Genomic DNA, 15,539 nt, shown 5'->3' with positions numbered 1-15,539 from the left:
GGGTACCGGGTTTGCTGGTCTGATAGAGCCTGGTGGAACCACTAAGACTATGGCCCCTAGCTGCCCTTGAACCCACACCTGTGCCTTCCAGCCAAACAAAAGACAGGCATATGAGTTGAACATTTACCTGAGGTAGATATGCTCCTTAGAGAGAACAATCATGGGTGAAAGAATGGCTGTTTATGCACAGAGAGATAGCTCAGGGGGCAGGAGTGCATGGAGGGATGGACACAGAGAAGAAGTAACTATCAGAACGAAGTGGGAGGGGAGCTGTTGCTTTGTGGTAAATTGTAGTCAACCTCATGAGACAAAGTGTACATGAACTGCTGTATGGAAAGTGAATTTGCTCTGTAAATTTTCACCGAAATTACAATAAAAAAAAAATGAAAAAGAAAAGAAACACATTACTTTCCTAAACTAACGCTGACTAAGGTGAAAAAGTTGAACAGATCCATAACAAAAGAAGAAGTTGAAAAGGTCATTAAAAAATTACCAACAAAAAAAAAGTTCTGGCCCAGATGGTTTCACTGGAGAATTCTACCAAACATTCAGAGAAGAATTGACATGAGTCCTATTCAAGCTATTCCAGAACACAGAAAAGGATGAATCCTCCCAAATTCATTTTATGAAGCAAGCATAACCTTGATACCAAAATTAGGCAAAGACATCACTCAAAAGGAAAACTACAGACCAACATCCCTCATGAATATAGATGCAAAAATCTTCAACAAAATCCTAGACTCCAACAACGTATCAAAAAATAATACATTATGACCAAGTGGGGTTCATATCAGGTATGCAAAAATTCTAATATCGTAAGACAGATAACTTCCAGGCCTTATGTGAAAAGCTATTACATCTCTCACTCTTATTCTGCCCAAAAACCTAGGACCTTAACTGAGGTAGTATTACAAATGGACTACTTTCTTGTTTTCAGAAAAGAAGTACAAAGGCGCCACTGTGCATTCTTGGTAAATATTGGTCTATATTTCAAGTATGTTAACTATTGAATAAAAAGCAAGGTTAAACTTTATACTTTTTTTAAAAGAGAAAACTTGTCATCAGGAGAAAGCTATTTCTATCTGTAATAATGGCAGCCAAAGATAACAGTATGGAAAGAGATTCTGAACATTTCCTAATGGATACAATCTCCATTAAGCTCTTTTTCCATTCCATTTCTAAAGCAGTCAGAATCTGGGAATTTATATTCTCTGCCCAAAGAGTGTACCAGAGAGAAAAGTGTTGCCACTTCAAGGTAAAACTGGGTTCTCTATATAATGAGTTAAAGCAGGCCAAGAGTCAAAAATCTTCAGTGTACAAAGATTTTTTTTTTTTTCTCACACTTATCTCTTTGGGGAATAGAATGCAAATGAAGTCAAGACATTCTGTGTTTTCTTTCTTTGTGTTTTAGGCTGAAATTGCCAATATTTGACCATTTTTGATCTACAAAAAAGGGTAGCTTCACATGTACGGCCCAATGCTGTATTCACCCGTATAGGTACGATGACACTGCCATCTTTACTCTGATCCTTGATCAGAAACAAACTTCTCCATTTTATGAATTTTTTTTTTAACTTTTATAAAATTGACTTCTTTAGAACACCCCCAAGAGTTACACAAGGCTGTGTGACCTTTTGCTTAAGAAATGTTTGTTGAATAAATGTTCATTTAAAGAAAAACGACAACAAAGGTCAAGCTTTCTATCGCCAGACTGAACTTTTCCTTTCCTCAATGATTAACCATCAGTGTGAACTTTTAATTTAACAGTAACACTATGAAATAGTCCCTTGGCCCCATCAGCTCTATAATACAGTAAGCAAACTGTGTTTCTAATTAATTTTCTATAGAAAGGGGATTACACCTTAAATGAATTAATCTCACACTCTTTCAGAGTATTCTCCTCTTGGGCACTATACAAAGCAAAGAACTTCTCTTCTGTAAAGTCCTTGAAACACTTTACATGCATATACTTAAATAAAATGTGTCTAGTGTTAATTCTATAAATTAACAAAGAAATACTTTTAGATTTGCTGGAATTAAACAAGTGAAACACAGAAAGGAACTGCCAACACTGGCATCACTATTGGAATCCTTTCTCTCTCTTGAAAGGAGGAGAGCCTTATAGCAGGAGAACCAAAAGTTAAGGGGAGGCTGCTTCCACCATATTGAAAGAGGCACTATGGGATACAAGGAAAATTATTTCTACAACTGGTTACTGAGCAGATTACTAACTGAATTTTGAGAATTAACATCTCTATTTTAGAAGATGCATTACTCTTTAACTGATGGGCTACAGATGAAATATGTGTGTGCTCGCTGTTTTGGTTCAGATGAACTGTGAAGGGAGCTCTCTCCAGCAAAATTTTAGGCAGACAGCCCAAAAGGATACTTTACAGTATTGACAGACACTAAGTGTTAAATGAATGCTAACTGCTAGTTTTATATCACATGAACAAAAGGCACTATCAGCTTAGACATTCTAATAGCTTTTTTTGAATTCTAAACTCACCTGGATCAAAGTTTTGATGCATCATCTTTTGACTTTTTTATTTACAATTTCTATCCTTCCTATAAAAGTACAAAAGTTTTGAAACAAAGAAACCTAGAACTTTACAATTCATTTCAACAACAAAGTATTGTCCTAGAGCCAGCTATTAGTTATTTACCAAATGAGAACATATTTAAAATTTGACGTGATGAAGAAAATGTTATCCCAAATAGAAAATTATCATCTATTAAAATTTCAGGAAGATCTACATTATCTAAAGCCATTCTATAATTTTATTCATGTATTTTGTGGAATTCACATAATTTTCTTACAGCAAACATAACACTGTAGGCCACAAGAAGCTGCAGTACTATTGTTTAATTAGCAGCAAATTAATACTTTATATCTGGGTATCTGGACAATAAATAGCTGGCTCCAATGGGAAGTGAATGGTTAAAATGTAGTATCACTGCAGCTTCATAATGTGATTGCTATTTTACAGAGCTTATACACACACAAAAATATGATCTTTGTCTATATTTTATACAAATACAACAGTAGTTTGTGAATACATTTTAAATACATGATATACATAATAAGCCACTTGATTTCCCAATATCACAGAATAGCTATTTCAAATGCAATAAAAATATACAGAATTCAGCCTGGAATGCAGATTTTTTCTTTTCTATTTTGACTCAAAACTTTATCATTAGAACATTTTTAGAATACTAGTCCAAACACTTTTTTATTAGCTAAAAATACATTTCAGTCCAGCTTATGCTCAGGCATGCTGCAATCCATTTCCTAATGGATTCCCAGTTTTTGTTAAATTCAAAGGGCTGTTAGTAACATACAGCATGTTCTTCACTCCACACCATATTATAAAGCCCATTTTTTCACTTTAAGTTATAGTCACCTTGTGGACAAAAACTGGGTTTGTTCTGGTAACATTTGCACGTCCAAGATTTCCTTTTGCAAGTGCACATGAATACATTGTGGTGGTGTAAAAGTCTGTTAATGACAAATTAAGTCACAGTATAAAAATATATTGAACACCTTTACACCTAATATAGTCCTTTTTCTATGGATTAAAAAAAATACAACTGAACAAAACAGAGAAGTTTGTGGCACCATGAAGAGTTGTATCCCAAGTTACATTAGCAGCATGATCCAACAGTATTGAAGGAGTGTTTCTGAGAAGATAAACATTCATTCTGGTTCATCTGTACCACTGAAGCTTATACAATAAAGTGTTTTATACATTAGCAATAGCTTTGTGTCAATGCTAGAGCTAGATGCCTTATCAAAAGACACTGCCTTCCATCCTCAGATGGTTGATAACATTGCAGAAGGGACTAAGGGTGATCTAAGTGTGCCTTTACCAACATAGGTAGTAGTATCTTGTTTCATATGATCAAAAGAGAACTCTGTATCGATCATATGTGTAGTGCAAAACCACACAACATACTTTTATGTAGATCTATGTAATCACAACAGATTATCTGTGTTGTAGACATGGCTGCTGACCGTGAGAGAAAAACAAGACAAATTCAACTTGAGGCACTCATTTGTCAGAGATAGCAGTTTGCCATTGCTAATGACGAATACTCAACATTGAAAAGATCTCCTCCAACTTCATATGGATCTCAGTAGGCTAGAAGCAACTTGGGTGAACTGGTATATTTTAACTTATGTACTGGGAAGACAGTGTGTTTTGAGACACGTAAACCTTGTAAAAAAATAAACCATTGTAAAACCTTATGAAAAGACACACACTGATTCTGTGCAATATAGCAAATTGATAAGAAAACACTGTAAAAATGTACCTGTTTAAAATACCATCTACCATTTTTATACACAAAGCATTATATATCAAAGGCCTACATATATATCATCTAATGGCACTTGAAACAAATTATAATAAGTCTTAAAATAAAAGGCAAAACCTATAAGAAAAGCTTCTGTAAAGGTTTAGATTCATCTTGAAAGTGCTATATCTTGTAATATGTGTAATATAGAGGTTGACCAAGCTCTATTTTAAAAAAAATATTGGCCTATAATATGTGTATTGCTCACTAGATGAATGATCCTGAAAATATGTACTCTTTAACATTCATTATTAGCTTAATAAAGCAATCAGCTCTGGCTCATGTTTCAGTCAGTATATGGTTTTTAAAAACCGCTACTGCCCAAATTAACACAATATATCACTATATCCCACAAATGCCTAATAATAATAAAGAATAAGCAACAAATAGGCAAAAATACATAGCTTGAAAGAAACAGGAAATGAAACTTAAAAGTTGCACAAAGAGTGGTGCACGATCAGCCAGGACAACTGAAGTTTACAAAACTGAACTTGCTAATAGGATTTTAAAATGAAAGTTTTAACAGTGACTAATAACTATTAATATCTGTATACATGAATTGTTAATATTGCTTACAGTGCCAAGAGCCTTCCACACTCACACTTCCATGTTTGGTGACCTATGTGGACACACAAGTGGAAGTTCAAACTGAATGAGAGGTTCAATATCTTGTCTGAGGTCCAAATTTCAAACTAAAATATCTTTATTTAATGATAATTCCCCCCCACACACCCCCCTTTTTTTCTTAACCAAGCTAAGGCACTACCAGAAATTTCAAGGATGATGATTCTGGCCACTGGAGAATGAAAGCAACATTGGCAATAATCCTTTTTAGTCACATCTGGTTGACATAATAACAAATGGCAAGGTTTTCCTACTGGGGGGAAAGAGCCAATTCTGTGTTAAATCCTGGTTAGAACGTTGTGCAATTAAAATAAATGAGTCTGCCTCATCTTTAATAGAAATTCTTGCAAGAAGGGTTTAGTTTAGTGACCACTACAGTCAATTTTAAAAACAAATTAGCTGAGTCCACTCTTATTTTGAAGTGTTATTTCAAGTCTGGGACAGCAACAGGCAAAGAGGTGTATGTATGAAAATTAAGACTCCACACTTTAACACTGATGCCCTGAAGTATTTAACTCCATTCAGGGCAAGAATTAGGCTTTTAAAAAATTATATATATATATATATGAATGTATGTATGTGTATATATACACATATATACATGTATATGTACGTGTGTGTATACACACACACACACACACACACACACACATATATATATATATACACCATTCCCCATTTCTAGAATGCTTTATTTAATAAATCCTGGTACTCCTTTTCTTTTAAAATTAGCAGTGAAATACAGCCTACTAAGGCCAATGTCTCAGTTTATTAATTTGACTTCTGTTTATGCAAAGTTTAGACAGAATAAGCAGTGCTTTCCACACTTGCTATTTTTTTAAAATTTTAAAATAAGGTTTTGATATATTTGTGCTCTGTCATCAAATTTATCTTTTTTAAAAATTGGTGATTAAAGCAATATTGAACACTAATCATTCAACTAAAGTTTTAGGTAAGCAATCTGTTTCATAGAAACTAAAGGAAGCTGTAATGAAGCAGAGCTAAATGTCTACTTTCAGAGCAAATATTCTCCTAATCAAAAGCTTAGGAGCAGTTTGAAAATTTTAAAAATGTATTTCCTTATTAATATATATAATTTTAATGCCTTTGGAACACAATTTTCTTTATAAAATGTAATTTTTCATAATAAAATTTAAATATTTAAGTATAAAAACTACAGCCCCTAGGATTAAAAAAAAAAAAAAAAAAAAATAGGAGCATGATAAAATATCAGAAGCCAAAGCTCCTTAAGAGAGCAATTTTGATTCTATGAAGTGCGATACATATGTGTGTGTGTGTGTGTGTGTATATATATAATATACATAGTGAAACCCCCATTTACATTATTACAATTTACATTTCTCCACAAATTATACTATCCCAAAATCTTTTAAATAGTGTACTATATTCAGTAATAGGCACTCATTTTTAGAAATTCTTGGTAAACATCTCAATCTGCAGGGACAATTGGCCCTATAAAAGAAAAAAAAAAGCTTCCATATAGGGCTAATGAGTGCTCAGAAGTATTTTTCTTTCTTGTTTTCTTTTTTTTAAAGAGATATATACTCTTTGATAACTATCCTTCCCAACCCTACCCTGACAAACAGGGTCGTATAATAAGGTGTTAATAAGTGCTTAATAGATATGTTTCTTAGGTTGATATCCCTACTGACACTTAGAGAAGCTATAATAATTTGACCTTTGAGAAGATTATGGTGGTCCAACACGAGGAAAGCCCTTAATAACCATACCATTTAGTGAAAAAAAAAAAGATTTTTTTTTACACGAAGTAAGTTATTTTTACATGAACTAAGATACTGCTTGCTTCACTTTACTTTGTCCCCCTCTACAAATTCAACTTATTTGCAACATTTTCCCCATTTCCCAGAGATGTGTAAAAATGGGGTTTTACTGTATATATTTTTAGTCACTTACAACTTTGTGGTAATTCCTCAAATAGTCTCATAATGCATTTAATTTTAACTTCTCCATCCCCAAATTGCAAGAACAGATGAACTAATACTGAGTAAGAAAGTTACTATGGTCAGGGCTATTGCTTTGTTTCCTACTTTTAGCCCTTAACGGAAAGAAAAATATACTAGATTCAACAAGAAGCGATGTAAGCAATATGCTTTTACTTTTTCTCTAAAGAGCCCAGCTTTCAAATCTAGTGACAGGAGATATAATTCCTAACAAGTCTCTAAGTTTAACTGTATGATTCACATCTATCTTTTACTGCTTAGGTGTCTATCACACAATATAAACAGAGACAAACACACCTAACCCATGTGGTTCCACACTAGCTCTTAAGATTCCTGACTGTGGACCTAAGATCAAATATGAAATTTCTGTCTGCACTTGACCAACCCTTGGGCTGTGGAAGGTAGAAAAGATTAGAGAGAGCTACATATTGATTCTGAAGACTCCAATGCCATATGCTATTAATGTTATTAAATGGAAAGATGGCAAGTAAAGAAAGCTGAAACGTGGCAAAATATCCTGTGTACTAATTTAAGGTCAACTGTTAAGTAATATGGAATGCCATGTCACCTTACTGGGAGTTTTTTTTTTTTTTTTTTTCCTATAGATACTGGTGCTTTGCGTTTATGTTTGTTTTTTCCTTAGATGCTCATAGTTAAGGACAGCAAATATTTCATCCAAGACAATAGCAAGTCTTCAAAATATACTGACCTGAAATTGTAATGTACCTAGGAAAATTTGTTCTCTCTCCCAAACTGGATTCTTACTTCATCTGAAACACCTGATTATGAATCAATTTAGAGACTAGTAGAAATTTAAAAACTCTGGTTATTCATATACATTTTGTAAAATTTCCATTCTGTTGCAAAATTTTTAAATGAGCCAAATGTCAAAATGTAGAGCCACTGTTCTCACACAAGAATTAAAATGTTAAGTTTAAACATATTTTGAGCACGGATTTGTAAAACTTTACTAATAATGGCTCTGCTAGATGGCAGGAAAAAAAAAAGATGTTAAGAGATGACAATTGGCAGTGAATCAGGACAAAATACCCAAGTAAACATAATTGAACACAGAATGGTTTTGAAGCTGATTTAAAAAGCTAGTTTCTATTTCATACTGGCTTAATGAAAATTGGTACTATACAAAAGCAGAAATTTTTATAATGTCTTAAAAGTAGGCACTAAAATAAAAATGGTCATCTAAGGCAGGGCTACACATACACTTTTGTGATAAATCCACATCTGGGATGCTACTGGAAAGCCTGATGGAAACGTGGTAGGGTGGTGCTTGTGCTTAAGCTACTGGTGAAGGCTGCAGACAGAGAGTGTAGAGACCCAAGACCTATAGTGTTGGCCGGATCTTGCAGATCTTGTGTTTGTGGGGGCAGCTGAGACACAGAAGAATGTGCTTCTTCTTGGGAATAGCTCATTCCAAGGCTCCCCACTGATATAGGATTATAGGGCGGACCATTTAATGGTATGAAATTAAACAACTGAGAAAAATCCAATGCTGGTGTGTTGAGGGGATCACTAATGGAAATGGAGCTTTTGGACAGGGAGAGCTCCCCTGCCCCATCATCTAAGGGCCCAATTTGAGGATCCAACCCAAGTTTAGATGACGAGGCTTGGGAATCCTGGGATGAAGAAGGCATGCCACCTTGTAACTCCATCAGGTAACTCTCAATTTCCCCCTTTAATGGCTGTTCTTTCTCAGGAATAGAAATTGCGTATGAGGTAGAACTGAAGGGATATTTGAAAGAAAGGTGGTGAGATGGATGAACAGCATCCATGTCTATTGGGCATGTCATTCCTAAAGGTAAAGTTGTGATCATTTGGTGGGCAGATCCTGAACTCTGCATGGACTGAAATGGAGTGTTATAGAGGTTTAACTGCAAAGTGTTTGTGAATGGCTTTGACAACAGTTCACTGGAAGGTAAGGACATCACTGGAAGTAGCTCATCTTTTATAGGCACAGAAACGTTGCAGGTAAATGGATCCAGAAAATCCACGGGTTCTGTTTTGACTTTCAGAAGTTCTTGATTGTGACTCTTTTTCATATGTCGAGTCAGGTGGTCCTTCCGTCCAAATCTCTGTGCACAATACTGACAGAGGAAGTCCTTTCTTCCAGTGTGCACTACCATGTGCCGGCGGACATCCTTTCGAGTGTAGAACCGACGGTCACAATGCTCGCACTGGTGCTTTTTCTCTTTAACTCCTCCAGATGACTTGCCTGCGTGAGACTTAAGGTGCTCCAGAAGCACTCCTGTACTTTCAAAAGTCTGCAAACACACCTTGCAGGTGAGGTCACCACTCGTTGCAGCATGCAAGGCCAAGTGACGCTTAAATCCAAGCTTGGTATTGTAATTCTTGCCACACTCTTCACACTTAAACGTCTCTTTGTTAGGATCGTGTGTATGTAGGTGATTCTTCAGATGATCTTTTCGATGAAACATTTTCTCACAATAATTACACTTGTGCGTTTTCTCAGGAGAATGAGTAGCCATGTGCCTTTAAACACAGATATATTCTGTAAGTAATTATTATGACAAAAATGGCAATGACTGCACTTTTCAAATGGAAGCTAAACTACTATGCTAGAACAGAATTCCTTTAATAATGGAAATTTTTTAACTCATAACATACCACAAGGATTGTTAATATACCTAAACATTACAAAACCTGAGCCAGTTAAGTTGCCACTTTAGTTTTTGGTTTTTAGCTAACATTACAAAACTGAATATACTCACGCAAATGTCCATAACCACAAATTCTCAGTTCCTACACTTTTCTTGTAGTAATTTCTTTGTACAAATGGAAATTTTACTCTCATTAAGCATTTTATTTAAAAAAACAAAAAAATCCAAAGAAATTAACACACAGAAGTAGGTGGTTTAAAATACTAAACACTAGCCAATGTCTAACTACTTAACATTTCTTCTCTGCAAATCAACTAAAAAATGTGTATACAAATATATACGTTTACAATGGCTTAAAATGGCCAACATAATAGAAATATAATCTGAAAGACAAATAGAGTTTAATACCTTTGTAATTTGTACTTAGAAACAAAGGCCTTGGTGCAGTCTTGTTGTATGCACTTGTAGGGCCTCTCTCCTGTGTGAGAGTAGGAGTGAACCTTTAATTTCTCAACACTGTTAAAGGCCTTGTCACACAGTTGGCAAGGAAAGTTTTTTCTTGGTTTGGTTTCACCACGCTTACGTTTCCCTGAAGGGACTTTCTGGGTATCTCTCACTTCTGACAAGTCACCAGGAATGACAGTGGCCATCGCAGCCTAAAGCAGGCCTTCTTGTTGGACACTTGGGAACTGCCCAACTCCACTAAATGATTTAGCTTTAGGTGGCTTCTCAAGTTTCATGTGGTCGTAAAAGAAAGCAAAAAGGGACTGGAAAAAAAAATAAGAAACAACTAGTTTGTAACTAAACTTAATTTTTAAAAATTTTATTTGCTATGTGATGCTTTTGAATTAAAAAAGAAACCATAAAACTGATTCAGCTGGTCTAATGTAATATCTGCAGGTTTCTTTATACTTGTCAAAATTCACATATATGCATTGCTCAGGATGAACAGTTCACACATACCCTGAAATTGCACCTGACAGATGTTGCACTTTGGGATAGCAGTAGCGATTTCAAGGAAACACCAAAACTCAACACTAAAAGTGGCATCGTTAAGCTTCAATTTTCACAAGGGATTAGAAAACATAAGCCTGACTAAATCTAAAAATGTTTCAACAAATATTTTAATGTCTAAGATTATTTTAATTAGTGTATGTCCATTCTAGTGACAATCTGCACTCTTGGAAAATACAGATAAGCAACTGAAAACTCTTTTAGGCACCTTGTGAACCAATTATCCTAAGGAAGAAGTTCTTAATGCATTGACACTAGACGCTTGAAAGAACTGAACACACCACCCAAAGTGAAAATTTACGTTTTATACAATGTCACCACACCCAGAGGGCTTTGTGAGTACAAGTATAGAAGAGTTTATCTTCAAAAGAAATATGCATTCTTAAATGGTAAACCCTTTTGATGTTATATTAGGTGAGGATCATGGTTCCTGAACATTTTTCACCTTACAGAGATGATTATGTTCCCTGCGTACATTAAGGTTACTGGATAAGCCAGAGCCATGAGGCCGCCCCAATAGCTGCGGTGATCAGATTCTGACACACCTGCAACCCACATACTGCATTTCAGTTTGGAGTTTTGGCTTAAAGAACAGTATCTATGTAAGAACATATCATTACAGAGGTGCTTTGGATTGGTTAAAAAGGCATGTCAAGTTTCAATTCATATCAGTGCTGTGAGAAAGAATGAAATGCACAGTAAACGGTATTTTTTTAAAACAAAAAATTTAAAATTGGATTGAAAGAGATAGTAAATCTTATCAACTTTATTTCTCAGAATAAGAAAACCAATTCCTTTAAGATCCAATTAACATAAGAATTAAAAGGCTCCTCAATATCTGTGAATGTTAGTCCAGCAAAGTACTTTTAAGAGACCTCAGAAATGATAATACCTGAAACCTGTTTAAAAAGATATGATTTTTACACTGAAAACTGGTATCAACTAGTATAAAATCAATTGGATTTTTCATTATATTTAGAAAAAAATGAAAACCAACTTCTTTATATCATTTGTGCTTTGCATTAGACTTAATACTTGCCCTTCACAAGCTAAGTCTATTACAATGACTACACAGATTCCAGTTAAACTTTTGCAGGGACTGAAAGCATGGACTGCTAACCGAAGAGCTGATGGTTTGACCCCACCCAGTGAAGCTTCTGAAGACAGGCCTAGTGATCTGTTCCACTGGGTCACAGCTTTGAAAACCCTATGAAGCAGTTATAGTCTGCATACATGGGGTTGCCGTAAGTTAGAAATGACTTGGTGGCAACTAACAACAACAAACCAATCCTCTAAAGTACCTATCTACACTTTTGTAAAATTAAGTGTATCTAACAACAGATCCTCCTATAGTATTTTAATGCAGAGGTTATTGCTAAACAGGCAAAAAAGAGCAATTATTCACTCATTACATTGAAGTAGCAAATAAAGCATATGGATAATAAGTTAATCAGTATTTGTTTTCAATTATGCTTTTTCAGTAGGAAGATAAAAGCATGGCCTTGTACTGTCAAAATTTAAACTTCCCTTCGAGTTTAAAAGTGACATTAATACAATTAATGTAACTCCACTGCCTCCCTCAGAAATATATAAACAACTGTTCTGCTGTTGCCAATAATGACATTAAACTGACAAGATTCTGTCAAGGCAGGCAAAAAAACTGACCATCTGATTTCTTCACATGATCCTTTTATTCACCTATTTAAAACACTGTGAAAAAAGCTGATAAATTTTTCAGTTGCAAAATCAACAAAAAATGCAAAGTTTCTAAATCCCTGTATACAACTAATAATCTGAAAATATTTCAAAGACTGGTCATATTTGTCATTATTGTGCTACAAGAACCAACCATAATGCACAGAGAATTCCAGTTGAGAAAAATGATGACATCTAAGTTATTGAAAAAAAGGTATTAAAAGTATATCATGAAGTTAATTTACAAACATTTTGATTACATTAAAATTGGTGACACTCAATATGGAGTAACAAATTCTGTTACCTTTGGATGTACATACTGAGCAATGAAGAATTGCACTGATTTCAAATATTACACTTTTCTAAGACCAGCTGAAATTTTTTCATGGCTAATAATATCTTTTTATTTTTATATATTACAAAACTCAAATTAGTTATCATAGGTGCTTTTAAAACTGTAGGATAAACATTAGGTTGAGAGTTCAACACATAATAAAAGACTACATTCATATATTTGTATTAATCACTTTAATGGCACAGACAGAACTGCAATGATTTCTGTTCAATGCATACCTGATGATAGGTGCGAAACGCCTTACACTTTGATCTTAGCCAGTCCCATTGACTCTTTGTGGAAGAGAGCGGAATCCAGTTCTTCCCATTTTGGCCAATCTGGGAAATAAAAAATAAGAATGGACTATACTAAATGGAACCAGTGTGTAAATAATGGAAAACAAAGGATAAAAGAATTGCAGTTTCATGGCACATGCTTACATTCCATACTCTGCTGATGAGTCATGCAGTAATTTTCACCAATTGCATATATTTATTAGTTCTAAGCACATCTACATGACCAAATAAAGGCAGAAATAAAAAGTAAAATAGTATTACCTAGGTAAATGGCAATTTGTGATGCTGAATGACTCCCTACTTCTTTCCAAATACAATTTATTTATTTATTTTTAAATCTAACTAGGCTATAAAAGAAGTGGGTGTTAGGATTACTGTTTATAAACCAGATTGATGAAAATGTCATTATGCTTAATAATGGTAAGGAAGAGACAAGCACAGTTTTGTCTCTGAGATTGCATATGGAATCTTACAAAAAAACAAGAGTCCTGATAAAAATACTCATGCCCACATTGCATATGCTTGTGCAACTTGGGCTTCTCTGAGCCTCACTTCTATTACCTGCAACACCTACAAATTTATTTTTCAGAATGTTGCAAGGACTGCTGAACTGTAGTAACAACTCAGTACTCTTTAGATTTCAAAAACATGCAAGGAAAGTTAAATATAATATAGGTTTGTGATATGAGAAGAGGTATTGGGAACAAACCATTTGGTTTAAGACATCGTTGTTGTAAAATCTTTAACTAGCTTAAAAATGCTTATTAACAGCATGATCTTTAGTAGACTAAAACACATATAGAAACTATTAGTAATTCTTTTTCTAAAAAAAATAATTCTTGATTCTATGATTAAATGTGAAAAGAATAACGGTCAAAGGCAGAAAAATCTAGAATTATCTGTTACAGCGATGACAGAGCATAGACAGATAAACTGAGTATCTTAAAAATAAACTATTAAGAAATCAGGATTATAAGAATGTGAGATATATATAATTTAATATATATCTTTTAATAAGAACTTTATACACATATTAATCAGATAGTTAAAATAACAAGAGGATTTGCAAATGACAAGTTAAATAAAAATAACTTTAAAGTCCTAAACAGAACTAGTTATTTCCCCTGAAATCTAATCTTCACTTACTCTAAGATTTTGATGATGCATAAATATTCAACAGAGGACATTCAAGCATCATTAAAAAATACTAATGGGTGTATTTGAAAGCAGTAGCATTATTCTTTTATTTTAAAGAAGAAAATAAAAATTTAGACCAATAAAAGATATTTTAAAAGTTAAAGCAATAGCTCCATTCTTTTGTAAAGCACAGGGCATGCATAAATAGAAGAACTGAATTCTGCACATCAAAGTTGCAAAACAATGAAATTAACTTTGTAAATACTTACTTGCCCAGGGCACATAATGAGTTTTGGACAGGGTAATTAAGAATAGGAAGTTTGTGTCTTATGTTATTTTAATCACATAAATACCTGACAAGTGTGGAGTGTTTTCATCGCTATTTCCTCCCTGGAACTCAATGAACCCAAGTGGTGGATGGCAGTTATCATCATTGCCATTTTAGAGGTGAGAGGCGGATGGAAGCTGAATAAACTCGACAGCACAGATGTAGTCAAGAAAAGGCCTAAACCATAAAATTCCTATTCCAATCTTTTAGTTTACCATATTCTGTGAGAAGGGCAGGTTAGTGATCCAACTTGGAAGAGGATAAATTTTTTCTCTATACTTAAAGGACAAGACTAAGAGACACTGGCTATTTTCTCTATTAGAGCTGCCAAATGCAATTCCTCAAAGGAAACAAATCTAAGACTTAAAATAGATTTTAAATAATTCAAATAATAGTTAAAATAACTAGTATATCCGTCTATCTTGGTTATCTAGTGCCACTTTAACAGAAATTTATTCTCTAACAGTTCTAGGAGGCTAGAAGTATGAATTCAGGTTTCAGCTTTAGGGGAAGGCTTTCTCTCTTTGTCAGGGCTGGGGGAAGGTCCTTGTATCTTTTCAGCATCTGTGGGCCTGTTGTTCCTTGCAGATCTCCACGTGTCTTGGCATCAATCTTCCCCTGCATCTAGGATGTTCTCATCACAGGAACCCTGGGTCCAAAGGATGTGTTCTGTTCCTGTGTTTCTTGGTAGGAGTAGGTCCCTCCCTTTCTGCTCACCTCTCTCTCCTTCTATCTCTTGTAAGACAAAAATTGATGCAGGCCATAACCTAGGAAACTTCCTTTACATCAGCTCAGGACTGTGACCTAAGTAAGGGTGTTGCATCCCGCTCCAATTCCTTTACATCTGATTGGCTGATCACATCATGAGCAATGATTATATCATTACATAACTGCCGGATTACATCATTACGTAACTGTCAAACTGAGAATCAAACCCAGCCAAGCTGATACCTGGCTTAGGGAGGGACACAATTCAATTCATAACATTCCACGTTTTGGCTACCAAAAATTCATGAATTACGTCCTTGCCACATGCAAAACACATTCACCCCATTATATCATCCCAAAAGTCCTAAATCAATTCCAAGTCCAAATTCCATCCTGGAACAAAATTCCTCTTCATCTGTGAACCTG

The 15,539-nt window shown here is 34.6% G+C and overlaps 1 protein-coding gene across 1 annotated transcript; it reads right to left on the bottom strand.

Moving 5' to 3' along the window:
- Nucleotides 1–8,215: 8,215 nt before the first annotated feature.
- On the bottom strand, nt 8,216–10,251 carry PLAG1 (PLAG1 zinc finger). The gene is made up of 2 exons (XM_007939495.2): nt 10,010–10,251; nt 8,216–9,473 (listed from the first exon to the last, which is right to left on the bottom strand). Exons 1-2 carry the CDS (start codon nt 10,249–10,251, stop codon nt 8,216–8,218), a joined length of 1,500 nt encoding a protein of 499 aa, XP_007937686.1.
- Between the last annotated feature and the right edge of the window lie 5,288 nt (nt 10,252–15,539).

The sequence above is a fragment of the Orycteropus afer genome, unplaced genomic scaffold (genome assembly GCF_000298275.1).
Source record: "Orycteropus afer afer isolate SDZICR_OR568_19922 unplaced genomic scaffold, OryAfe1.0 scaffold00060, whole genome shotgun sequence".
In the NCBI taxonomy this organism is placed as follows: Eukaryota; Metazoa; Chordata; class Mammalia; order Tubulidentata; family Orycteropodidae; genus Orycteropus; species Orycteropus afer.
Note: the sequence above shows the minus strand (reverse complement) of the source record. Positions and strands in the feature narration are given on the sequence as shown.